Source organism: Rhamphochromis sp. 'chilingali' (genome assembly GCF_963969265.1).
Source record: "Rhamphochromis sp. 'chilingali' genome assembly, chromosome: 6".
NCBI lineage: Eukaryota > Metazoa > Chordata > Actinopteri > Cichliformes > Cichlidae > Rhamphochromis > Rhamphochromis sp. 'chilingali'.
Genome location: NC_137933.1, coordinates 19,761,831 through 19,789,224, shown reverse-complemented (window position 1 = coordinate 19,789,224; position 27,394 = coordinate 19,761,831). Strand labels below are relative to the sequence as shown.

At 40.6% G+C, this 27,394-nt stretch overlaps 3 protein-coding genes across 6 annotated transcripts; all 3 read left to right on the top strand.

Annotated features, from left to right (window-relative positions):
• Positions 1–1,492: 1,492 nt before the first annotated feature.
• Positions 1,493–9,607, top strand: bdnf (brain-derived neurotrophic factor). 4 transcript variants are annotated; one of them, XM_080884969.1, is made up of 2 exons: positions 1,493–1,829; positions 6,879–9,607. In XM_080884969.1, exon 2 carries the CDS (start codon positions 6,900–6,902, stop codon positions 7,707–7,709), a length of 810 nt encoding a protein of 269 aa, XP_080741095.1. In that variant the 5' UTR covers positions 1,493–1,829; positions 6,879–6,899; the 3' UTR covers positions 7,710–9,607. The 4 variants fall into 4 exon arrangements, with proteins under 4 accessions (XP_080741095.1, XP_080741097.1, XP_080741096.1 ...); XM_080884971.1 differs by lacking the exon at positions 1,493–1,829 and adding an exon at positions 2,051–2,243; XM_080884970.1 differs by lacking the exon at positions 1,493–1,829 and adding an exon at positions 2,051–2,284.
• Positions 9,608–10,844: 1,237 nt separating this feature from the next.
• On the top strand, positions 10,845–19,442 carry lin7c (lin-7 homolog C (C. elegans)). The gene is made up of 5 exons (XM_080884972.1): positions 10,845–11,051; positions 11,897–12,015; positions 12,901–12,972; positions 13,122–13,331; positions 14,536–19,442. Exons 1-5 carry the CDS (start codon positions 11,015–11,017, stop codon positions 14,701–14,703), a joined length of 606 nt encoding a protein of 201 aa, XP_080741098.1. The 5' UTR covers positions 10,845–11,014; the 3' UTR covers positions 14,704–19,442.
• A 4,918-nt stretch (positions 19,443–24,360) lies between these two features.
• Positions 24,361–27,307, top strand: rplp2b (ribosomal protein, large P2 b). The gene is made up of 5 exons (XM_080885507.1): positions 24,361–24,507; positions 25,327–25,450; positions 25,570–25,618; positions 26,673–26,768; positions 27,195–27,307. The coding sequence occupies exons 2-5, from the start codon at positions 25,328–25,330 to the stop codon at positions 27,269–27,271; spliced, it is 345 nt and encodes a 114-aa protein (XP_080741633.1). The 5' UTR covers positions 24,361–24,507; position 25,327; the 3' UTR covers positions 27,272–27,307.
• Positions 27,308–27,394: the final 87 nt, after the last annotated feature.

The window sequence follows — 27,394 nt, the reverse complement described above, 5'->3', positions numbered from 1 at the left end:
GTGGATTTCATTCAGAAATCCAGCCTCAAACACGTGCAAGCCATACAACTTCTCTTGATAAACCACCTTCAGTTGTGCTGTATTTGCAGAAATGAGAGAGACCATGTTGTTGTTTTTTGCTCCTCTAATGAGATGCCAGGTGATGTATTTATGAATTACTTGTTTGGAACAGCCCCCTTGTGCAGTGTGCATTTTTTTTTATCCTCTTTGGAGTCATGTCGCTCAGTGATTGCTGATGCAACTCTTTGTCATCTAGAGTTTGCCCTCACCTCCTGTGAGCCTTCGGGGAGGGCTATATCTATCTTGGCATTTCCCTGGGTGTTGGAGGTGGGAGTGACTCATTAAGCAGGTGTGAGCATCCACTCCCATACAGCTACATGCCAAACATGAGCTCTCCAGTTCATAAGCTTGTGCAGGGAAGAATCATTATGGCAATATAGCCAACACATCACAATAAATCTTTGCACTGGACCGAGGCCAAGTCACAAGGATAATGAGCTTCTGTTTCTCCATTATGCTCGCTCTCGTATTCATCAGAGGTGGAATTTCCAAACGTTCATCACCCATTGAAAGGTTGTGCCTCGGCTGACATCTTCACTTGAATTCTGCCTCATTAAAGAAAGTGAACCAAGGGGAGAAACAATATCAAAATCAGCCTCGCAGTCCAAGATTTCCCTGTAAATATGATGTGGTTTGCTTAGGTTAACATTTTGGGAATAATAACCCATGAAAGCTGGTTACTACACTGCAGAGCACCTTGCAGGGGAGCCATCCATCTGTTGTAGAGATGGCTCACTTTAAAAGCAAGGAGGAGAACTGCTTTCAATAAGTTCTCATCTTTACCTCCCTCCTGTGCCTGTTAGCATCCAACACTGCCATTTTACAGCAGCTAAATTATAAGATGATAATCCTATACTGGATTTGGGTTTATTCTGTGTATATAGCATCAGAATTACAATCAAAATCTAGTTTATATAAGAAAATGAGAGGGTTCTTCATATGTTATATCAGGGATACTAACACAAGATGGATTAAATGATGTGAAAGGGGCACGCAAATGGCTCCTTCACACAAATACTTAAGCTTTCTTTGATATAACTTACCCAGTCTCGACACTATTTCGAGACCCGTAACAGAAAATGCTTATTTTTAATTTTTCCGATGTCTAATTTTACACAAATAGGCCATCTGTAAATGGCACGCAGTGTATCACGACTTGGTGGAGACGCGCTGTTACGCAAAACCTTCTAAAAAAATGCCACCTCTTTTAGGCTGAGTACAAAAAAAATACGGAAGAAGGAGGCTTCCTTTGCAGGCTACGGCTTATGCAGATAAACAATAATAATACATAATGCACACTGAACGCGCATTAATAGTTCCGCCTCGGGGCTTTTTAAACAGGAGTTTGGATGCGACCAGGCAGTCAGCCAGCGGCAGGTCACATGTTGCAGCGTCATTCTGTAGTAAAGTTACTGTAGTTGCAAAGAGGCTCCTCATTTCAGCTCCAGAGGTCTCTCATCTCCGTGGTGGTGCTGCGGCGGCGGCGTCTCGGCATGCGACAACTTCAGTTTCAGGCGATCTCCAAAGGAGCCGTGCAGCCATGGGAGTGCATTACCTCAGCCATGCAATTTCCACTATCAATAATTTAATCTATTTGCTCCAAAGCTGAAGAGATATCCTGAAGCTTGTCGGGAGAGAGGAGTGTTTTTTTGGGGGGGAAGGGGGGTCAGAAATACCGCTTAAGTAAATTACTCGGGGAGTTGTCCAAAACATCCCAGATGACACTACCGTCCTGTTGAATGGTCTGTTTTACGACTGGGCACTAAAAGGTATGTGTCTGCTTCTTTCTGATAACTTGTTTTAAGCACTTTCGCCGTGTTTGATGCTGCTAGTGGAAAAGACAGCTGGTGTGTGTGTGTGTGTGTGTGTGTGTGTGTGTGTGTGTGTGTGTGTGTGTGTGTGTGTGTGTGTGTGTGTGGTGTTTAGGGGGGGGGGGTGGACTGGGTAGGGCGGGGGAGGGGGGGGGGGGGGTCTAAAAGTAGCTCGATCAAGCCCGGTTATCCTGCGAACAGACAGCGCAGCAGCCCGAGAGGGGATATGTGTAACCTTATCCTCGTGTTCATTAATAAAAAACGGAGTTATTATGTTGATTGGGTTTCCAGTGGGGAGCACGAGCTCAGCAGATGTAATCTCGAGAAGAAGAAGAAGAAGAAGAAGAAGAAGAAGAAGAAGGGGGGGAAAAGGTCTGTGGTTACATTATTGGAGCAGCCAGTGGTACATATAGGTAGGCATTTCTCCATAGCTAGCAAAGTGGAAGCCGTCCAGTGTGCATCTGTGTGGCTGTTTTTAAGGAAACTTTACGCACATAAATTGCTCAATAAACTCTCTCCTCCGGCTGTTTGTCTGCATTTGTTCGTCCAAGCTTGGACCCTCCTCCTTCTCCACCTCCTCCTCTGTGAGAAAAGAGACAGAAACACTCCAGACAGTTTTTGTTGTATTGTTGTTTTGTTGGAGGGAAAAAACTTTGATGAACTCATTAAGACTTTATAGGAAACCCGAGACCTAAACGCCTAGCTCGGTCGGCCAACACACACTGTTGGGTTTTTTGTTTTGTTTTTTGGCGGTGTGTGCTCGTGTTGAAAAAACCCAAAACCTCACAATAATTATGGATTCAAACAAAGTGGGAGGAAACTGGCTCATTTGCGATGTGAAAATATGTGGTTCAAGAAGTAATCTCAGATTAATAGATGGTTTAATGACGAATTTTTTTTTTTTGATGAACCATTCTTGTAACTAAACAACATCCAACTTAACTTTATAGATGTCTTGTATGACTATGCCCTGGAAAAGACAATGTCTGTCCTATCTATCTATCTATCTATCTATCTATCTATCTATCTATCTATCTATCTATCTATCTATCTATCTATCTATCTATCTATCTATCTATCTATCTATCTATCTATCTATCTATCTATCTATCTATCTATCTATCTATCTATCTATCTATCATGGGGAGGAAGGAAAAACAGGAGAGAAAGGTGGAGAAAGGGTGGAAGAAAACGAGCTCAGACTATTTGACGGTCTCATATGCCATCTAGTGTACAAAGCTGGGCACAGCAGCGCTGTCAGTGTGCAGCCGCAGGTCTGTTGGTCATTCATGGGTTAAAATGAGGATTTCTTCGCTAAGCTTACAAGAACCTAAGCACATCAGTAAGGATTTCACCATGCTGTATGTTGCTGTTGTATCCTCTAAAGTGCCCACTGCTGCACGCAGTGTGGGAGGGAGTTAACAGCTCTTTTGGGTAGCATAAATCACTCAGCAGGTATTTGAATGCTGGGCTTTCTGTGGCAGTGGCTGGGGTTGGCCTGGCGGCCAGGTATAATCCTCAGTGATGCTCATGTATTAGTAAAACGTGCTCTGATGCTGCATCAGATTGAAAACAGATCTCAGTTAGCAAGCTTCCACATGTGTCAGCCATTACTGCAGACAACACAATTAAGTCTAAATGCCTGTTTGTTTTTTTTCTTTAAGTGCTGCATTGTAGTGCACAAGGGGTCCTATGGTAGCCATTTTGATAATATTTGCTGTACTTTTCCTGCTCTCAAACGGAACATTTGGCTTTGTGTGTTATACTTATTGAGCGTGATAAAACATGTTGCCAGGTAAACCGTATTCTTGAGGAATTTAACAAAGATGGGTGCCTACGAGGGAGCAGAGACAGAGGCAGAGAACAAATGTTGCCATGGGGTCGCACATTTCCATTCAAATGTGGTAACCACACTTCAGATCTCCTCTCTTGATGTGTTTTTTTTCCCCCATGCAGTGGTTTATAAGATATCACGCCTGCCGTTAGTAAAGATGAACCCATAAAGTGTGCAGACATGTGCGTGGAGGCTGGGAACGTTACTGTAGTGTGTAATAACACTAGCCACGCTAGTCCTTTCATGCTTTAGGGAAACTTTTCAGCGTCTGTCAGAGGAGGCATTTATCACTTTAATCCCCACCTGGCACAAAGAATAACTGCAAGGGTAAGTTACATATCCCTGCCATACAGCCGTGCTCTCAAAGCAGATGAACAGGTGGTCATCTGGAGCTAAACAGAAGACAGAGTCCATACACTCACCTGCTGCTATTGTTCGGGGTGTTTCACGCTCTAGGCGTGCTGTCATGAATAAAGGCATGTTTGAGCAGCAGTTATTGTGGGCTTTATTTTCCCTCGTTCATGTTATTAGCTCAGTTCTCAGCATGTCATGTTTAGATGGCTGTGCATTCTTTAAACAGTCAGCTCAGAGGAAACTGCACCTTTCTCAAGCACAAGTTGCCACAAAGCTGAGAACTAGAAGCTCCAAAGGAGTGTGTGTGTGTGTGTGTGTGGGGGGGTCTTATTCTTCCATATGTAATCCATCCCTTGCTTTATTATTCATTGCTCATCCTGTTAATGCTCGGGCTGCTTTTTTATTAACTGTGAAATCCACATAAAATCTTCAGACACTGGATGTTGTCACATTTAGCGTCTCACAGATATAAGCCAGAGATCCTCCGCCGGTCCCACAGCAATTAAATGATTCATTGGCTTTATCGCATTTTAACAGGATGTTGATTGAGAGCATAAGCCATATTGATTGTACTGATGGAAACAGGAAATCAGCGAGATAGAAATAAAATCATCTGTTGTTCCCGGTGTGACGATACACGGGGGAATGGCTCTGCAATTGCACACTGTTGAGTGGCATTACCCCCAGCAACCTCTCCCCCCCTCTCCTCCACCCCACCCCTTCTCTCCATTCTCTCCCCTATGGAGACCTGGAAGAGACGTCATCTGTGGTTGTTATGCTGCGAAATGACGCTGGCACTCTCTCCACCCCCTGCTACTGCAATATTACCCCTGTGGTCTGTTACGGAAGATGCAGCACTCTTCGTCTGCACCATTTCCAGCATGAAGTTTGACGCCTAACAGTAATCAGCCCTCTGCCTTCATTTCCCTCTTGTGGAAGTGGAACCATTTGAGCGCGATGCTGATAATAATATCAGCCTAAATGCATCCTACACATAAAGCTCGTGACTGGCCTCGATCCCGTAAAAACTTACACGATTCTCAGTGCTGGGAAGCCTCGCAGATATCATTTCAGATATCATTAACCACAACCTTCACAAAACTGAAGGGTTAATGAGCCATAAATGGAATTTTGTTAACAATATCCGAGTTGACAATTAGCTCTTTATTCTTGGCTTTGTCCCCATTGTAGTTGGTAAGAGGAAAAATACCCACCCCACCACCAGCACCACCATCACCACCTCACTGCAAAACACATACAAGCCAGCCCCTCCCCATGCCCTCCCTCTAACACGCACACTCACACACTCCGGAGGAGCACGTCACTGAGCTCAGGGAATGAGTGGCTCATTAAGAAGAAGGATGTGATATTCTGAATAGAGACTGTGAGACTCCCAGCACGTCTATTTTTAGACGAGATATCTCTATGGCAGTCACCGTGGTGTCGGTTAATTGCAGCCACAGCCCCAGATACCAATTAAGAATGAAACGAATGCTTTTAAGGTGGGGTTTTGCTCCTCCTTATACTGTAAAGGTCCTTGTGTCCATTCTGTGAGTGGAGGCTGGAGCAGGGGCTCGCTCTCGCCGTGTTTTCCTGTGTCAGGCTTGGACATGCAGAGTGCAGTCAAAGCCTCGGCCGGGCTATTTTTAAATTAGCCCCTGTGGTAAGCAAGATCTAGATTTTTTTTTTTAAATTATGGGTGTTTTAAGATCTATGTCCTTTGGATTCATTGATTTGCTGTGAATCTTAGAGCTTCTCAGAGGTAAGGGACGCACACATGCTCAGGTAATTTTACAATATATATGTACAGTGTTTCAGTTTGGTTTTGCGTGTGCTTTGAGTTGTTCTCCAGAGCCTCGATAGCAGTGCTTTGCACGGCAGGATGTCAAATCATTCTGTCATTCAATTTCCTGTTAATTCATCCCGCAGTGCTCTCGCCTTCCACCTGCCGAAAACAAACAGTGTCCCTCAACAAACCCATAGTTCCCATTCATGACTACAAGGTGTAGTACTGACCAGTTTTTTTTTTTGTTTTCTCTTTTTAATAAAGTAATACTGGAGCATCAGTGTTTGCCAGCGCTGACACAAACACACTGACTCTGTTAGGTAGTGCTGTCCACACCGGAGGTTCCCGAAGTGTTAATACCGGTGATTTGTTTGTACGGTAACGTCACGGTCGCGTATTCGTAACGCGGGTTGGGGGGGCGGGCATAAATCCATCCACAAGAATTCAACAACTACAGGATGAAGTGCAAGAATGAAAATCCTCAATTTCCTTACCCAAAAGCAGGGGGCACCTGTGAGCTTTTAGTACAGCCAAATAAAAAGAAAGAAAGAAAAAGAGCCAATTATTCCAACAGAAAGCCATGATTGGACTTTTAACAGACCAGTCAAAAAGCTGTTAGGATGTTTCCACATCTATTTGTGTAATCTTATCTTTTGTAATAAGCAGCCGCTTTGATGCTCAGCACAGCTTTTGTGCATTGCTGCCAACAAATAGAGATCTAAGCCAGACCTCACATAGGAACAGAATGATTACAGTTTGCAAACAATTTGAAAACACCGATGACACAGTGCCAATATCAGTTTAATAAAAACATGTTATGATTATTCCGAAGCTACTGGCTCCAGTTTTTTGGCTTGCAAAACAAAGAGTGGAGGGTGGAAATAGGAGGAGAGGCTTACATGGTGCATTATGGATCAAAAATAAGCTAACTTTGTTGAAGATGCTCTTTGACTGACCATCTCGTTCTCTCGCCCTCCCCCAACCCTCCTCTCTCCTCTTGTTTTCTTTCTGTGTCTCTCTCCCGTCCCTCCAGTTCCACCAGGTTAGAAGAGTGATGACCATCCTGTTCCTTACTATGGTTATTTCATACTTCAGTTGCATGAGAGCTGCGCCCCTGAGAGATGCCCCGGGCATGCGGGGCCATCGGACGGAAGGCTACTTGGGCGCTGCTGCAACGGCCGAAAGAGGCCACGGGACTCCCCAGAGCGGTGGAGGCCCAGGCCAGCGTGGGGAACTGCCCTCGCTCACAGACACGTTTGAGCAAGTGATAGAGGAGTTGCTGGAGGTGGAGGGCGAGGCGGCGCAGCTGGGACAGGGGGCCGATAAGAGCCAGGGAGGTGGTGGCCCATCCTCTGTGGTCACCACGGAGGCCAAGGATGTCGATCTGTACAACTCACGGGTGATGATCAGCAACCAAGTGCCTTTGGAGCCGCCGTTGCTCTTTCTCCTGGAGGAATACAAAAACTATCTGGATGCCGCTAATATGTCCATGAGGGTGCGGCGACACTCCGATCCCTCACGACGTGGAGAGCTCAGTGTGTGTGACAGTATTAGCCAGTGGGTGACAGCTGTGGATAAAAAGACTGCAATAGACATGTCCGGGCAGCAAGTTACCGTCATGGAAAAGGTCCCTGTCCCCAATGGCCAACTGAAGCAATACTTTTATGAGACCAAATGCAACCCCATGGGGTACACAAAGGAGGGCTGCAGAGGAATAGACAAGCGGCATTATAATTCCCAATGCAGGACAACCCAGTCCTACGTGCGAGCGCTTACCATGGATAGCAAAAAGAAGATTGGCTGGCGGTTTATAAGGATAGACACTTCATGTGTATGCACATTGACCATTAAAAGAGGGAGATAGTGTATAAAATGTATAGATTTTATTGAAGAGTTTAAAAAAGAGAATAAAGAGAAAATATCTATTTGTATATATACATAACAGGGTAAATTATTCCGTCAAATGAAAATTTTATGGACTGCATGTAAAAAAAGATGAAGTTTATACAGTAAAAGTGATACTACAGTCTATTTATTGAACATATTCATGACCTTGTAAACAATTAAAAAAAATCTGATCAGTCATTTGCGCCCAGTTTAAATTACTATATCACATTCCTCAAGACATTGTGATTTGTTTACGTTGCCAAGAATTAGAAAAGGAAGGAAAAAAAATTAACAGGCAAGAAATGAGCGACAAAGAGGGAGACAAAGAGGGAGACAGAGAGGGAGACAAAGAGGGAGACAGAGAGAGCGCGAGGACAGTTCCATCTTCAAAAGCTTGCATGCTGCTTCAATTGTAAATCGATAAATTCTCCACTTACAGAAAAAAAAGGATATGATGCTGACCAAAAAAAATTATTAAAAAAAACATTCCGTTTACATATTCAGCAGAAAACAATTTCCTCTCAAGTAATTTATCTGTTTACTGTTCTAAACTTCTCAAGGTAATGTTGGAATTACATACTATGTCAAGGTGCTGTTGTCAAAGCTTTGCTGTTTATTTTTTTATCCCCACCAGAGGACAAGATATATATATAAAAAATTATATAAATATATATATATATATAAAATTTATTCATTGACATGTTTCTGGGTTAATATTATTCATTTTGTATGTTGTGAAGTTGTTTGCAATATTAAACTGAAATATTTGAAGAAATAAAAATGACTATAGGCAACTGAAAAACAAAATCAATGTCGATAAAGTTTCAACGGTGCATTTTTAGGCAGAGTAAACTTTATTATACGGACAGTCTGCAGGCAAGGAGGGAGGAGGCACATATGCACACATGCATGCGCACAAACCGCCACACGTCTGAAGCATGAAAGAGCAGAAATTCAAATCCTGAGCAACAAGAAGTGATGTTTTAAGAGAAGAAAACGAGACCTTGCTTTGGGTCACTGAAAGATAACGAGTGTTAGAGTACAGAAAGCAGCTCCTGGTGTCATTCAGCTACTTCAGGAAGGAAAAGAAACTGGAGAAGGAGAGAGGAGGTGCCCCTAAACCGCTTCCTGCTCTCCACCAGCACATTTTTTCAAAACACATTTATGTGCTTTGGATCTTTAGTGTTCATACACAGGTGTTCAGAGCTTTTGCTCCAGCGGCATGTGTGATGTCGCACAATTACGAGACCCTATTAACACAAGAAAAGCGCCTACACGTTCAAGTGCAGACTAGTACAAGTGGGTACACTGCCTGAGCTTGACAGTGATGGATTCAACCACCCATACATTTGTGTACATTAAAAACGTACACCCAGTGTTTTGTTATTAGTGTGCTGTAATCCCAGCTTTAACTCCTCCACAATAGGACAATCACCACTGATTTTTTCTAGCTCTAAAGTCACTGCGATCAGAAGGAGAAGCCGATCTCCATAACTGGTTTGGCACCTGGGTTAAAAGAATCAACTTTCTCCCTCAGGCAGCTAATAACTCATTGCAATGCATGCCTGCCAAGTCTGGATTCCATAGCTTAAGGTTTTAGTGGGAATACAATAAAATATGTTCAGCGTCTCATCTTCGTTACATGAAACATTTCTAGAACATACTGCAAAAAGATTAAAAACAACAACAAGAAAATGAATATACAAAATTTCTTCAAAACACCAGCGATCCCTTATGAATGAACACAATCACCTCATTTTACCACGCCTCCATCAGCCTGAAGGTAAGTGCGAAGACAGCCAGATCTGAAGATGTTGAAGGAAGGATGGGCCAGCTTCTTCACTGCCCTGCTTGGACCCTTCACAGAAGGCTGATGATGATGCTGTGAGTTAATATCATAAATTAAAAAAAAGATACAGAGGCTTCTGCAACACAAACAGTGGGAAGACGAACAATATCATAAATGATCTGGTCTTCCAGAAAAATCCACCTGAATGACACTATCCCGTCCTCAGCACATAGGACAATGAATCAGCCATTCAACATTTTAGATAAGATGATAAGGATGTGTTTTGTTTATCATGAGCATGAGCCTTAGGCTATTATTTTTTACAAAGATCAAAAAAGTAATCTGCCAATTCAACATTTAATAAAAGAGTGCATAAAGGGAGGCAGGGTGAAGCCCATGGTGTTTTTCGGTGTGACCATAAATCAGGCATATGAGTGAATCCTACAGTATAATGTGGTATTACTTTGCTGTTGCTGAGGAAATAAAAACAAGAAGAAAAAATATTTTAGGAAAACAATGGGTCTACTGTGTTAAGAAAAGAACAAAAGCTGCTGCTCACCAAGTCTTTCCGTGTGTCTGCTTTATGCCACGCCCACATTTGTGATGTCACGTTAGGTATTTTTCATCACCTGTCAAAAGATTTGCGTTCATCGCCCACTGGGGTGTGGTCAGGAGTGAATCATGCTCGAAACTTTCAGGATACAGAGAAGCAGTGCAGCTGCAGTTTTCTGCATTTATGGAGGCTCAAAATGTGATGCAGCTCACCAGTAGGGGGTGGCAGAGAGAGCGCTCATATCAGACGTCAACAAAAAGCCAAATAAAGTTTCCTCTGGCTGGCCCTTGTTATGACAGTACATATTAATGTAATCGTCCTTTGAGCTATGTCTGTGGAGGCTGAGAGAAGCTGTTAAATGGAGAGTTCTCCGCCCCTCAGGTTGGTAAATGGTGATATGGAATCTAGGTTTGGATTCTAGCCAACGAGACCTTCAGTGGGCTATATGCATGGCACAAAAATACTCTCATTGTCAGCATCAGCAGTAAACATAATAAAATCAAACCTCTGTGCTTAAAACTAAATATGGCATTACTAATATACAACATTTGAAGCTGCTATCTAAGGTGTACGTTTGGACGAATTAAAGAAAGGACATTTGTACACTAAAGCGAGGTGGAATATTGGTAAAGCTATGTGTCTTATGTATGTATGATATATCATAGTTTTACACGAGTAGTCGTCTAGTAAAAGGATAGGGTAACAAATACACACGCAGTGACTTTAGAATGTGACTGAACATTCCGAGTTCACAGTTTTACGAGGTTTCCCTGAATGCATCACGACACTGGCAGCTAGCCTAGCCGGCTAACTTGGCTAATCTGATTTATCGTCTCAGTTAAGCGCACATAACGCCAGCCAGGATTACCAAATTTAGTTTTCAGTATTTTTCCTTTTAGCTAACTATCTCCCTAACGCCAAACATCCTCCTAGTTCAATAATGGCATCGCTTGGGGAGCCCGTGCGATTGGAAAGAGGTGAAGTTAATTAGCTAGCTAGCTTTAGCTTAAAAATATTTGTTGTGATATGCGGGCGACATAAACCTAGCCTAGCTAGCATTAGCTCATTAAAGCAAGCGGTTTATTTTTTTGTCTGTGTACTCTGTTTTATGGTGGGATAACGATAGAATAGACATCTTGCGGTTAATTCTTGTATGATTATGTATATATAGTCACCCAGCTAAAGCAGCCACAGCTATTACGGCTACATTTTTGTACTTAGTACATTAGCCACCTAGCTAATATTAATGACAACAGACAGTGATTAGTCAATCTGGCTGGTTTGTTCACTGTATCTTACCATAAAAGAAAGAATATTTTACAGTTACCCTGGTTGTATCATTATATTCATTTTTGTGACCTGTCTGTAAATAACAAGTTCTGGGTGTGTGTTGCTGAAATGTGCAGAGGAAGCCCAGATTTGTGTGATAGTTTAAACTTACGGGTTACACAAATACACACGTAAACCTTCACGATTAGAAATATTTAATAAAATTACAAATGCTTATGAATTCATTGCTATTAACGTAAGCTGTACATTCACAAAAACAAAATAAACAAAACAAAAACGTGATGCCTGGTGCCTTGAATTTACTTCATGTTACTCTGAGAGTTGCTTTATTATTGCATTATAGCGATTTGTACTAATTGTAGTATGTTCTGGTGACCGTGGGAGTCAAGCTTGTCCGGAGCATATCTATAATCAGAACAAATGTAGTGCAAGTAAATGTGCTCTGACACTGATGTGGGAAACTCTCACTGCCAATGCTAAAATCTACATTTGCAGGCCTCAGTAATGGTTATGTACATGTTCTTGTTGACAGATATCAACCGTGCTATTGAATTGCTTGATAAACTCCAGAGGACAGGGGAAGTGCCTCCCCAGAAGCTGCAGGCACTGCAGAGGGTCCTACAGAGTGAATTCTGTAATGCTGTCAGAGAAGTGAGTCTCTTTCGTCTTGTATCATTCACTTATCAAACACTTAATTAAGAGACATTAGTTCACAGTTTGGAGCTTAACCCTCTGCATCCCAATAGGATTCCCAATAGAATACTCCAGAATTAAGAAAAAGAGTGGAAGTCTGGTAAAAAAGTTAGTTTAAATTTAATGTCCAGCTATATATGACCATTTAAGATTTGTACATTTATGTTTTCAACATCTCTTTATCATTACTTCTTTGTCCTCCTCTTCTTCATCTGGCACATCCACCCCTCCTCTCTGCTCCCTAACCTCCAACTCATTCTCGTTTTCCTCACCTCACGCCTCATCCCCGCAACTGAAATTGAGACTCTAACATAATAAAACATGCATAAACATACTTATTCGTTCCCGATAATATAACTAACTAAATAACTAAAAGTGTACTGCCACTTTGGGACAGCTGATAGCCAGACGGCTATAAGAACAAAAGCTAGTGTATACCAGATAACATTAAGCTAGAGAGTCTGAACAATCACATTTCCCTTTGATAAACATTTTCACATCATATAAGTCCCCTTTTACAAAGTTTTGCAGCCTCCTCGAAATTGATGTGATCGAATGCTGTAAATAGTGGACTGACAACCGACACTGTTTACAGATGTACGTCAGCCATAGTGTGAAATAAAATGTAAAATATTGCAAAATACTTAAATTGCACAGCCATTTCTTTTTTCCCCCAGATTTATTCAAATTTTTAAAGTATACTGTGTCCAAAAGTGTTTGTGACAGTAGTAGAAATATGCTGGCTGCCCACAGCTTTTATGGGTTATAGAAGATTAACCCTTTGGTTTGGTTTGAATTCTTTGTGTTCGCCGGTTGAAATACTGTCCACTAATATCTCCTCAGGTCTATGAGCATGTGTATGAAACGGTGGACATCAACAGCAGCCCCGAGGTCAGGGCCAATGCCACAGCAAAGGTAGACAGTTGTCAGTTACTGTCTGAATACAAGATTTGGTCTTTTTGTAATCTTAATTTCAGACATTTAATTTCTTAAAATGGGTAATTTTGTGCTTTGACTGCAGTACATACAGACGAGATATCTAAACACCACTTTCCTATTTGTAGGCTACAGTGGCAGCTTTTGCAGCAAGTGAGGGACACTCACATCCACGAGTTGTGGAACTGCCCAAGACAGAAGAAGGGTTGGGTTTCAATATAATGGGCGGAAAGGAGCAAAACTCACCAATTTACATCTCACGGATCATCCCAGGAGGCATCGCTGACCGACATGGAGGCCTGAAAAGAGGGGACCAGCTTCTCTCAGTGAATGGAGTGGTGTGTGTGTAATTCACAGCATGGTTTACATTTTAGACTGAGCCTGAGCAAATTCTCTATTTCAGATTTTTTTTTTTTTTTTTAAACAGACAGATATTAGAAATAATACATTCTTCAAAAAAAACGAATGCACAGCTAGATTTTGTTTCAGGATTTTAAAAAAAAGGAACTGCAATCACCGTGCAAAAATCTGGGTCCCATCTACTTGTAAAATCGTTGTTTATTAACTTGTTACACCATAATTTATTAATGAGAACTTGTAAGGCAGGTCAACAACTCTCCCGCTCGTTAAACTCTTCTAGTAGTGCCTTAAAATTAAGCTTATTAAAGCCTAATAAACAGGGGAGTGCTATAAGAAGATATCAGCTTGTAGCTTGGAGTTGTTGGCAACAGTTTGTCCATCATAGGGACTGACAGGATTCAATCAGTGGAATTTGGATCAACAAAGAAAACCAAAAAAATCAATAAAATCCCCTTTGCTCACCTGTGCTTTTTTATTTTCAGACTATCATCATCATGTTGGTTCATTGTTAGCCATAGAGTCTGACAATGATGGCCATTTACCAGCTAAACCTTCTTCAGTAATCCATATTACCAGTGAGCTGTCAGAAAAAAACCTCAGAAACCCTGTGGAGTCTTTGGTGTCTTCTTGCCGCAATGGAAAAGCATTTCCTTATGTCAGTGACAGGAAGCTGTCAATTGTGTACGTTTAGAAATAATACTAATAATAATAATAATAATGATGGTAGTAATAGTACATTGATGTAAATAATGAAGGTGTCAGGTTCCTCTTGTAAAGCTCTGGAAATCTTAATGTGTTCAACATGTTTATTATGGCTTAAAGATGGACACAGTGAGTACTGATGGAACACTGAATGTAAACGTGCCATGCTATTGTCTGGAAGTGTAAATCTCAAAGTTCAGCCAATAGCAATCATCCAGTTGACTTTGTTTATTGCTCAGCTTGTTCCCTCATTAAAATTTCCAAATTGCAGGCTGTTTTATGTGAACAGCTGCTAGAGCTTATGTTGGAACTACATTCACTCCAGTACATATAAAACTCTTGTTTACTCCAAAAGTGGCCACATACCTCGTTGCTCTTGTGTTTAATAATTGGACCCAGTAGGTTAATCTGTAGAGATCATGGACTTTTATCTGTTCCTGGTGAAATCGTAAACTCAATTTCTGTTTCTTTTGCCTTCAGAGTGTGGAAGGAGAGCACCATGAGAAAGCTGTGGAACTCCTCAAAGCAGCTCAGGGCACAGTGAAGCTGGTAGTAAGGTACACCCCCAAAGTCCTAGAGGAAATGGAGTCACGCTTTGAGAAAATGAGGTCGGCGAAGCGCCGGCAACAGAACAACTTTCCCAAGTAGGATTTTCCCATGTTGATGCCCAGCTCCCGTGTCTCTCCTTCTTTAGCCTTCTGGCCATCTGTTCTGATCCCTTTCTCATCTCCCCGCCCCTGAAAAAAGAACAAAAAAAGAACACGCTCATGTTTAGTTTTAGCTCATACATACTGTATATTGCGCTTCTGCCCTTTTCTTTAGCATTTTGATATTCAGCATCGTGTATTGTACTAGACACTACAACTCTAGACGAACACTAGGAAGATCACGATTGTCAGTGTGTGTCACACCATGTGCATTATTTTTGAATTGACAATTTGAATGCAACTTCTGAGACAAACTATACAACTGCTTTGACTGAAAAGGTAGTGTTTTTCAGTGATTTATCAGAGCCACTACCAAGTGCCTCAGGGCAAACACATTTATCTTATGTACTGTTTTTTCGTTTCTCTTCTTTCTTTAGCTGTTTAAATTTCTGGAAATTAAACTATTGTGGCAGGAATTAATTCATGCTTTTCACCTGTTTTCTCAGAGACCGTAGCTTTAGAGGTGCTGACGACAGTCTAAATTAGTTAAAAAGTGATAAGTTGTTAGATTGGTATTATGGCTACCCTACAAAAAGTAGCAAAAGTGCTGGATTATGTTTGAGCGTTCTCTAGGCTTACCCTGCAAGACTTTAACATCATGCCACGCTATAAAAAGCTCCAGTAAGTGATGTAATGGGGTCTCAGCAACTTGTGAACTAAATAGCTGACACCACAAAGACTCGCACATTTATCAAAAAAAAATAAACCCTCGAAACTCTGGAGTCAGTATGACATGAGATGAAAGTCAGTTATTTTGTTTTGACATAAATGAGGAATGTACTGTGTCACATTTTTACTCTGCCAGTGACAGAACTTGATAAGAAGTCAGTTATCCAGTGACCATCAGAATAAGATAAAATTAGGCATTTGTAAAATTCAGCTAGTCAGATGCCTACAGTCTCTGTAAGGCCCTGGTCATGCAAGCCTAGAAACCAAGCTGTGACCCCCTGGCAACCACCGATCATTAGGGAAAAATGTATATTATCCAGCCGATTGGAGATTGTTTGCTGGAGATTGCTGGCTATCTGTGAAATCGACTGCTACAGCCTCAGTCACAAAGGCTCAGAGGCTTGTTAGCAAATCCCTGGAAACCTCTGGTTGCCAGGGAAAATAAGTGTGCTCCCCAACCAGCTGGCAAGTAGTTGCTGCCAGCGACTACGTGAAATGATTAACAAAGAGGTTTGGTTGCTAGCTTATTGCTGTGGTTACTTACAGTTTGCATGGATAATACCAACTTAGCTCCAAATACTCGCCAACTGTTCACTGAGTGAAATTTCAAAAACTGTGACACAAACCAGAAGCTGATCCATTTGCGCCTTTTAAAACATGTTGACAGCAATAGTAAGACACAACTTTTACTTTGAAGGTGAAAGTTCTCCAAACTTGCACTCCCTCAAGTTTCACTATCGCTCAGCGAGTAATTGGCGAGTGTCTGAGATTTTTGGTGCAGCGCCCTCTTCGGAGCTCATTTCCCCCTGCTTGCAAGCAATCACCAACTAGTCAAGGAATACACGTTTTCCCCCTAGCAACCAGAGGACACCAAGGGGTTGCCAACCAGCCTCTAAGCCCGTGTGACCAAAACTTCAGTCACATTAATGCAGCATGTGAGTTTTGATCACTTGTTCAATGAATGAAATGTTAGTACACATACTGTATATAACCTCTACAGTGTTTGGTGTATTATGCTGTAAATGTGCTGCAGTGACATATATCTATTTGTAATCTTTCATCAGTTTTTTTTTATTACATTTTGTAACTTAACATCTAGCAAGGGAGTCGTAAATCAAACATTCGCTTAACCTGACGTTTTTTTATTCACATATCGCATTCATGTTAAAGAACAAAAGACGATACAGGTGCTTGGGTAAGATCTATCGACAGCTACTTTTAAAAAAACCATTTTTTGATGCTTGTAAAATGTTAATAAAATGTTAGTAAAGCCCATATTTCAATAATTTACAGCAATAATTTCAAACTTGGTCTTGCCTGCATGTTATTACCAATTCATTTTCCATTCATCTTTGCGCAAATAAGTTTTTTTCTTTTTTCTTTTTTAGGTGGGTTGGGCACAAATGTACTCATATATAATATACAAAATGCATATCATAAAAATGAGAAACACTTTATTACCAAATACTGCCAAACAATCAAGTTTGTTCTGATGTGAATTGTTAAGCAGGCAAATCACAAAACAGTCTTAATTGTCTACTGTATATTTTAATGTGTAGGCTGCCACAGTTACACTTATTCATGTTCCACATTTTATAGTTATGAAGTGGCTGCATGTTTAGCTACTGTGTTGATAGTCATCATAGGGAAATCTTCATTCAGCATCTCAGTCAAACAAGTCCACAAGTCTTGGTTTTCTCTTAAAAATAAAATGTATTGTTTAAATTAAAAAAATCAACTCACTAGATGTCTAATCATCCACCTTTTTTGGCAAAATGTCTACAGGACAGATTTAACTTCAAAGATTTATTCCTAGAGGTTTTTTGTTTGCAGGGTAGTTCTAATAATATGTGTACAGAATTATGGAAACCAGGCTTTTGCTGACTAAGCCATACTATTGTCCAGTCTCAGGATCAACACCTGGCATTATTGAGACAGGAAGGTAGTAACGTAACGGTAGTGATTCCTATCGGTGTAGATTAACCATCCGATGCCAAACTGTTCTTCAGAAGCGAACCGTTTTATCGAGAGGGAGTCTTATGAGCATGCCGCTGATTGGCGTGTGCGGGCACGATAGATGTGTGCTGTCTGGTTCTTGTGACCATGTCATCTGAAATTAGGTCACTTTGAGTTTCCGTTTGCCTGGTTAGCTGCTCCACAGCTGTTTGTATTTCCATCTGTTTCTTTTATTACTTTATCCACCGTCTCCTGGCGTACTCTGATGTTCCCCAAGTTACTAACAAATCATAAATGGGATGTTCAGAGGTCCATCGGTACTGTTTTTGGGAGGATAAAATCTAAAATCCGGCTTCTGAGCTTTTGGTAATCGATCCTTTAAGTTTTAAAAGACTCGTAAAAAGATTACTGTAGATTAAATCCGTTGAAATGAATCACTGGTTAAAAAGCAGTACCTTTTATTAGTTGAAAGTGGCGTGCTAGTGTTGATGATTTGAATGTCTCTGCACGTTTCCCTCACATCAACTTGCTCAGCTGTTGCTTTGATTAGCAGGTTTTTGTAAGTCAGTGAAAGGGGTCATCGACTCTCATCTGATCGTATGGTACTTAAATAATGCTTTAAATATCACAAGAAATGACGACACATGACGAGTACAGGTAAAATTTGGTGGGTGAATCCCCTGTAATCCATTTATCTTTATGAAGACAGCTGAGTTGAAGGTCAAAGTCTCAAGTAAAACGCGCTGCAAATATGGAATGCACATCAATTATCTATGCAAGGTCTTTAAAAAAAAACCTTTATTGGTGCAAAATAGTTGTCATTTTCCTCCAGAATGTTATTAAACTTACAACAATAAGGCTGTGTAGACGAATGTCTAATGAAATATGACATTCAGCAGGATTTTGAGAAGAGTTGCATGTAATTGGATGATCCTATGAGATGTTTACAAATTTTGGGAGGTTTTTTGTTTGTTTTTTTGATGTAACATACTGATTACCATGAAGGAGTCAAAGAAGGCAATTGGCAAAACTTTGGGAGATGGCTCTCTATTAAACATTCATAAGCAGTAGTTAACAGGCTATAATGTAGTTGTAAACTAAAAGTTGTCATCAATGTGATGTATTCTCAAATTGTGACAGGCAATAGAATAAAAATATTTAAAAACATTAGAAATGTTCTTACGTGTCCTTACAACTACAGTATAGTGTGGTTTTGTTGGTTACTTGTACACTGCTGTACACACTAAAATGCTAAATAGTGGGATTTAAATAAGCGTTCCTGAATAGTTTCACGTAACAGTTTATTTAAACTACATTGATTATGCTTTTGTTTGGAGGCAGAACATTTAGCACAGCAGTCGGGGTGTACATAAAAGACTTAATATGATGTATAGTTTGTCCCTTGATTGTGTTTTAACTAACATTAGCTAGCTAGATTCACTTCTCACGCACATACAAACATGTATAGTAAATCAGGAAAAAAATGTAATGAGACTTGGTATTGATATTGCACACTCTCCACTGAATGTCACTGACTATAGTCTGATTTTAGTTACAAACCTTTGGTGAGGTAAACCTTCAACTTTCTACCCGTTTTCATTGTGTATTGGTCAATAGAGTATTTTTTTATAATGGTTTTCTTTTTTTGATATTTTTCTCAATTTTTATAAGTGATTTTCCTAAAAAAAAATCAGATACCAGGAATGATTGGTACTTCCATTTTGACTGTGTACCAGGGCCATATCAGCACAGCGTCTCTGAAAAGCGGGGCAGATGTGGGACAGATTAACTGTCACAGATCAGCTCCTCTTTTCTGAGCTCTGCACTGATCTCTCCTTTCTTTCTAGGACCGAGACCAAACTTAAAATGTTGATACTGTTTTAGTCGTTGCTTATTTATGATTGCCTGTAGATAGTGTTGTGTTATTTTATGTTCTCTAGTCTGTTTATCTAATTTACTGTGTTACATTGATGTGGAATGTAAAATGTTGTGATGTAGAACATAATAGTTGGACAGGAGGCTCAATAAACCGTGCTTAAGTTTATGACTTTTAAACGTGTTTTTCCACTATCTGTTACACGTTACATTCATTTTTAGAAAGAAAGACACATCTCTGTCACTCTTGTGGTACAAGGTAGGTGTCAAAAAGGTAAATCTATAAAGAAAAGAGTAATATGGCAGCAGCGCAGCATGAAAAAGGTGGGTCATGTGATCAGAAATGGTAACATGGACCCTTCAGGGAATTCACAAGGCAAATTTGAAAGTGCTGTTGAGGGTGCTGGAGCCAGTTGCTAGTCTATTGCAGGCCTAGCAGAGAGAGAAAGACAGCCATTCACACTCCCATTTAAACTTTGGGCCAATTTAGTCATCAGTTAACCTAACATGCATGTCTTTGGAGCTGGAAGGCACAAAGAGAATGTGCAAGCTCCACGTAGAAATCTGTTCATCTCATCTGCAAATGATTTCTGCAATGCGGATACTTTCTAAGAGCAAAGACACAGGGAATAAGGAAAACTCTGGAAGATGAACTGATGGTTCCTGCTGTCAGAAGAGGTGCAGTCTCAGCAGGTTTTAGCTGCTTGTGTTCTGCTAACCCTGCATGCAAAATAGTACAAAAATAATGAAGCAAAAATAACATCATCTTCTTTCCGTTGCTCTCTTCAGGGGTCCGCCTCCATCTCACCCTATCAAACATCCTCCAGTCCACTGTGTGTCCTTCTTCACTGCATCCATGAACAATCCTCCTTTCCTGGTAGCTCCATCTTAAACATCCTCTGTCATTTCTTATCCTTTCCATTATGGTCACTCCCGTCTTTTTAACTCTGCCACCTCCAGCTTACCCTGCTGTTTTATTGTCAGTGCCACCATCTCCAAACCAAACCATACATCACAGCAGGTCTCATCTTATAAACTTTCACTTTTTCTGCTGTCCTTCTCTCACACTCACCCCTTTTCTACACCCTGCCTGCACTCTCCTCTTCACATCTCTTGTGCGATTAAAATCAATTTAATTAAATTTTATTTATATAGCACCAAATCCCAACAACAGTTGCCTTGAGGCGCTGTAAAGTAAAGATTCTACAATGATAGCTAGAGAGAAAACCACAGTAATCATAACCCCCCTATGAGCAGGCACTTTGGTGACAGTGGGAAGGAAAAACTCCCTTTTAACAATAAGAAACCTCCGGCAGAACCAGGCTAACATAAGGACGGCCATCTACAGTCTCCAGTGGAGGGTGAGGGGAGGAAGACAGGACAAAAAACACACTGTGGAAAAGAGGCCCTGTCCGTTGCTTCGGATGGCCCCTAGGTTTTCAAACTCAACTGAACTAATGCAGTTACACTGGTCTCATTAAGCATTTTTAGTTGATAAAACTAAGTATTTGAGGTATTTTTAATTTGGAAATTAAACCTCGTCTGCTTACTTGTTCACTAGATGGAAAAATGTCCATTGCATAAGCAAAAAAACTGTAAATAGAAAAGCACTGGCCTTTCTATCAGCTAAAAAGAAGAGACACTAATCAACCAGCATGAGTCAGTGTGGAGAACTGAACTATCAGTGGAGGAAGCAGCTGTGATTTCCCAGCTCAACAAAACAAATATAGGCCTGGTGATCTTTATGGACCCTGGCAATATTTATGTTTTTTTTATTGCATAGTTGTTGTTATTTCTCTCTTTTCTTTCACTCCAGGATGTTTAATTATTTTTTGAAACATGTAGCACTACTTGTTATGGCATAGAGGAAATGGTCAAATATTTGCTTTCACATACTTCCAGATCATCACCAAAACTAAAAGGTAAGGAAACGTGGTCGGAGCATTATGGAAATACCCAAATGGATGTGAAAGTAGAACATAAAAATAAAATCACAACCATGACAATCATGAGTAAGTTCAGAATTCCATTTAAAACTGTATTAATCATTAGATGCATATAGAAAAATCAAGTAGCATAGAAACTGGAAATTCGTTGTCTGAATAAACGGCTTTCGTGTGAATGTGATTCATAAGCCTTTTTCACAGCAGCTATTTTGACTTCTCTAATATAACCAACTATGGCTCTATGCCACAAACATATAGACATACTATGTGGCAGGTTGAAATTAATTTCTGACGTCACACAATCACACAAAGAGAGACACGGCCATCAGGGGTAGAGCGAAATGCATAGGATAACAGAGGGGAACAAAGTAAAGGAACGAATGACATGACTGCGTGAAGGTCAGCAGTTCTTTTGTGTCCATCGTTTTCCTTTATATTCGAAACATATTCAATATGAGTCATCTCTGTGGGCTGATTGCTCCAGAGGGCGGAGGAGCTGACACTCATTGATATCCAGAGATATTTTCTGTTGGCTCCTTCCACAAAAAAGGAAAGATAAAGTACAAATCCATAAAACAAGTATTTCCTAAGGTTTTTTCAATGCAAAGATAAATTGTTAACATTCACAAATATCAAGGCTAATAATACACTATACAGACAAAGGTATTGGGCCACACTTCTTAATCTTTGAAATTTTAAAAGTAAACATTAAAAGGTTCTATTGGGGCTTGTAGTAAAAAGCACCTAAGCCACCAACACTCTGCAGACTCAGAAACTGCAGCGCTCCAAACCTCTGGCATTAACATCAACATGAAGACTGTGCACAGGTAGCTTTGAGGTACAAATCGCCATGAATGATGAAATCCAGAAATAAATGCTTACTCACTAAATGTTATACATCCAAGATCGTTTAAGACAACAGTCTGCCTATCTGACAAGTATCCCTCTCAGGTAACTCCTGCAAGTTTGCTGCTCTTGTCAGTATTAAGTAGTCTTTGCACCCCATCCAGACTGTATATGTCTGAGAGGAAGGAGGTCTGTAACAAGAGCTCGGGCCTGTTCTCCTGGAACCAAGCAGCGCACGTGACAGCGATTCATTAGAGCTGGTTGTTCACACTACAGCTTGAGAGCACAGCACAGCTGCTGCCTTCTCATGGCATTGACGCCATCCGTCGCAGGCTCTCATGTGTGGATGGTTCACTTCGTCTCTTCTGGCAACTGAAATCAATCACACCCAGGACCAAACGCAGCAGCAGCGGGGACAGAAGAAGAGGCAGGAAGCCAAACCGGACCAGGAGCCAAGTGAGCAGTAGCAGCAGACAAGGAGGAAGAAGCTGATTCATGTTCATATACAGTGTAACACACACTGAAATGGTTAGAGGAGAGCTGCTGCAGAGTCACGAAAGCACAAAGCTTCATGTGCAAAAAGATGCAGATGATTTATAGATATTATCTGATTATTATCTTATCTTATACATGAGTATTGACCCAAATAATGAGGTGGGGATGGACTTCTGCAAACAGCACCAGAAGAAGGCTGATAAAAGTCTCCTGGATGAGATACAAATATGGATTCCCAGTAACCTTTGTGGATCATTTAAGATTTTATTTACTTTTCCTGTTTAACTGGACAGAGTGCAAATTAAAAAACAAGCGAACTATAATTTAATGTTGCACTATGCTGAAATAAATCTCAGAGGTTCGTTCCCACCCATCTTGAAAAATCACAAGATTAAAATAATACATCTACATAAATGTCTTTACTGCTTTTCTTCTTGTTTAGTTCCTCACTATCTAACAGGGTTATGATTAGGCTTTACAAACGTCTCTAATACTGTATTATTAGTTAATTAGCAATTGATTACTATTATGCATTATATTAGGCACTATGTTAACAAAAAACAGCTGTGTTTTGCGACATTGATTTGTCCATATTGTAACCCTGGCTCACTGGAAGTTAGTTCCAAAGAAACTCGGCCCACAACTTGTAAACTTTTACATTTATTCACAGTTGGTCAAGTTTCATATATAATAATTTATAATCAAAGAAAAATGTCCACAGGATGTCCACTCTAGGCCTCCAAGTGTCCACAGCCAAACCACTCACATACTCAGTACAGGAGCCTCTCAAGGTTGCGGCTGGAGCCCTTCTCTTTACTCTACATACTCTGTATGCATATGACTGCACACCGCGTTGTAACACAAAACCCAACACTGAGTCCACAGACAATGCCATGGCGGGGCTGATCAGTGGAGGAGATGACTCTGCCTGCAGAGGTTCAGAAGATGACAGGCTGATGTGCTAAAAACAAGTTGGTTCTAAATACCAACAGGACCAGAGAGCTGATAATTGATTTCAGGAGAAGTCAGAATGGCCACTTACCACTGAACATACAGTGCTGTTCTCAGGAAACAGTCTGTGTTATGCTTATTTAATGAGGCGGTGCGTGTTGTGTGTCCATGTGAGGTCCCTGAAACCGGAGACTCTCTAGACGCCCTTATGTATACAGTGCTGTGAAAAAGTATTTGCCCTCTTCCTGATTTCTGTCTTTTTTTCATATTTGTTCACAACACATATATGGAAAAGGGTTGGAGAGAGTGTCAAGTTTCAGGGGCCTCACACAGACACACAACACACACTGCCTCATCACAAAAAGTACAACATAGACTGTTTCCTGAGAACTCCTGAGAAATTAATTTTCAAGGAAGTGTAGTGTCACTTTTTTTTTTACACAGCGACATTAAAGTAACCTTGATTCTTGTAAAAGTGACATTTCATCCAGCGCTTCATATCAATAAAGCATGTAGTTACAAGCTCCAAATCTTTTATACAGGATATGAGTACATCAGAGGGACAGCTTAGTTTGAACGGTTTGAAAGCAAAGTTAGAGAGACAAAGGATGTTGAATATGGAGATGCCAGTTAGGAGCAAAAGAGTAAGACCACAAAACTGATTCATAGAGTGAGAGATGGAGGACATGGAGAGGATTGGTATACCAGAGGAGGATGCAAGACATAAAGTGAAATTAAGGCAGATATTCAATCCACGGTGAATCCAAGATCAAATCCAATCCAAGAAGAAGAAGAAGAATGTATTTTTTGTGTAATATTTCGCGTTAGGTAAAGTTTTTACACCGAGGTTGCAAACACACTCCTGAGCAGCAGGCCTCGCCTCGGTTCCTGCTTACTTTTAATGCTTTTACGAAGAAGAAAGGCTACTTTGCTTTTTTCCGGTGACGTAACTTCCTTTCTGTCCCTGCTAACCTCAGAGTGAACACGCGCTCTCCTATCTAGCTCAAGTAAGTTTGGTTTTAAAACGTAAATAACGTATTAAACACTGAGAAAATAACTGAGCCACCCAGATAAGCATGTACACTTTCAGCCCAGGCATTTTAAGAATATTAAAGAGCGTTTAGCCAACATTAATTCCTTTCTTTGGCTCCCGGAGCTTACGCTAGGTTGGCTAATGGTAGCGGAGAGCCGCATGGGTGTTAAAATTATGCCGTGTTTTCCCACATTGTCGCATTTTTGAGGATTTATAGAGGTAGAGAAAACAGTATTTTAGTAGAAGCATATTCAATATTCGAAAATATGTAGTTTTTAGATGAGTGGACGATGGGTATCGGCTGTAAAGTAAAGCAGCGAACTTCTGTTTTACTGAAAATCGCCGTAATAACTCAGAAATGCGTTGGGATCACAGTCCTGTAGCTGTCTAAACCCAGGAAAAAACGGACCCCTAAAGGGGTCGACCCTACGTCTTTTGATGTTTTTTGTTTGTTTGGGGTTTTTTTGTTAAATGATGCACTAACAAGGACAGCATTTAATATTCCCCTGCTGTGGTGAAGCCATATATTTCTTATAAACTGTAACATTTTCACATAAAAATCAGAGATTGAGCTTTTGAGGCATACCATAACTTTCTCCAGGCTTTGATTTTTATATAAAAATTTAGCATATGCTGATAATGAAGAAAAATTAACATGTTGTATGAGTTGTTGTGTTTCCACTTTTGTTAATGCAAAAACAGATTGTCTGAACTTTAGACATAACTCATTTTCCTGTGTCCATAAAAACATCCCGCATGGTTACTAATGTTTCCAGTAAACTTGGTGTTTCAGGATGCGTTACGTTGCTGCTTACCTGCTGGCTGCCCTCGGTGGCAATGAAAACCCTGATGCCAAGGACATCAAGAAGATCCTGGAGAGCGTTGGCATTGAAACTGATGACACACGCCTCGACAAGGTACACAGCCACCTGCTCCTGTTTGTGTTTTATTACTGTTGTGGCTTCAGTTTTTCCCGGCAGCTGGTTCCTACCTTTAGGTTATGTTTATAATTGCGTCTATCTTTCTCTCTCAACAGGTTATCAGTGAGCTGAAGGGCAAGAACGTGAATGACGTTATTACCACAGGTGAGTTTCCCACAGTTTCATTTATGTGTGTGTGAGACCATGATTAATTTTGGTTTACAATTTTGTTTGGCTGAAATGTTGTTAGGTCTGAAAGTTTAGAATTAAATGGCTTCAGGCAGTATTTTAATACTGACATGGACTCCCTGCAGGGGTCTGAACTAGTTTATGATGTTGGATACTGTGACTAGTGATAAACTCATTTGACGCACAGGGAAAACAGATTTAAGGGTAAAAAAAAAAAAAGAGTTATTAAAAATATGAGTGAACTAAGCTCTCAATGCTGGATTCCTCCGTAATGGAGGATGGCACACTGTGTATGGACCACAGTTATACTGGAGAATTTGTTCATTGAAAATGGTTCATAAGGGTATTGTGTATAGACAAATTACTTATTGTATGCACAAATTATACTTCTTAATTAATTTTTATTAGTCATCTTACACACTCAGTGCAATAGGAGTAAAAAACAGAAACCCAGTAGCAAGTTTAAAAGACTAAAAAAAGAACTCATTACTAAACTACTACTAAAAAAGATACAGCGAAGAACAACAGAATGAAATATAAACGTCATAATGTAGAGTACTGCAGATGGGCAGAAAAGTGGCACAGTGTTAAAGGGTTAATATCAGTGCTACTGGTGCATGCAGCAAGTGATACTTGTAATGCAAAAACAATCCTAAAATACAGTTGGGATGGTGTGAGTGCAAGTTGCAAAACATCAATATTTGATTTTCTTATTTGGGTCTTCGTGATAGCTGATCTTGCACCCTATTTGTGGGCTGAAATAAAATATTTCCTGAGTGTGTCATGGTGCATTTGCTGTGATAATGAGTTTTCTTGCCATAGTTTCTATAAACCCGCAGGGCATGATATCTCACTGGACAAAGTGAATCGATTTGAATATAAGATGAGAAAAAAGTTGTATTTAATCAGATGTGTAAAGTCAGACCACATGTAATGATAACGGACCGTTTCTGACCTCTGTCTTGTTTCTGACTGCTGAGTGTCGATGTTATCACTTGTGCTTCATGTCTGCCAACTCGTGTCTCCTCAGGTTACGGTAAGCTGGCCAGCATGCCAGCAGGTGGTGCCGTAGCCGTTGCCAGCTCTGCAGCTGCTGGCTCGGGCGGAGCCGCAGCTCCTGCTGCAGGTGAGCATTGCAGCTTAGCACCTTGTTTGGCACCATCAATCATATTTGCCACTTTGTGATTTTGCCTTCACCTTGTATGCTTGTACGACTACATGGAGCCAAATAATGATCTGTTGACATGAAAGATGCATCTACACAAGTTAATCTACACAAAATCCGCACTATACTGGGTAAATACAGTGCAGGCATTTAAATTTATTCTACGGTTTTAAGTTGAATGGTTTTAGAAAAGAGGCTTTTTTTGTTTTTATATTAATACAGCAGCGTGTAAGAAACGCTCAACAAAAACTGGGAAATTCCAAAATAAAAATCAGTTGCATTTAAATATATTTTAAAACAACCGTTATATTAGGCAACCACGTGAGCAGGTTGCTGTGTCATGGTGATGACAGCAGGACGTGATGTCAAGTGCTTTTTGTTTTTCAGCTGAGGAGAAGAAAGAGGAGAAGAAGGAAGAGTCTGAGGAGTCTGATGACGACATGGGATTCGGCCTTTTCGATTAAACTCCTTGAACTGATCAATAAAGTTTTTACAAAATCCCTCTTATGCAGCTTTTCTCTTTACTTTAAAACTTGTGTGTGGGGGGGTTGTGTAATTTGACCTGATCGGGCCTATTCTTTGTTCGG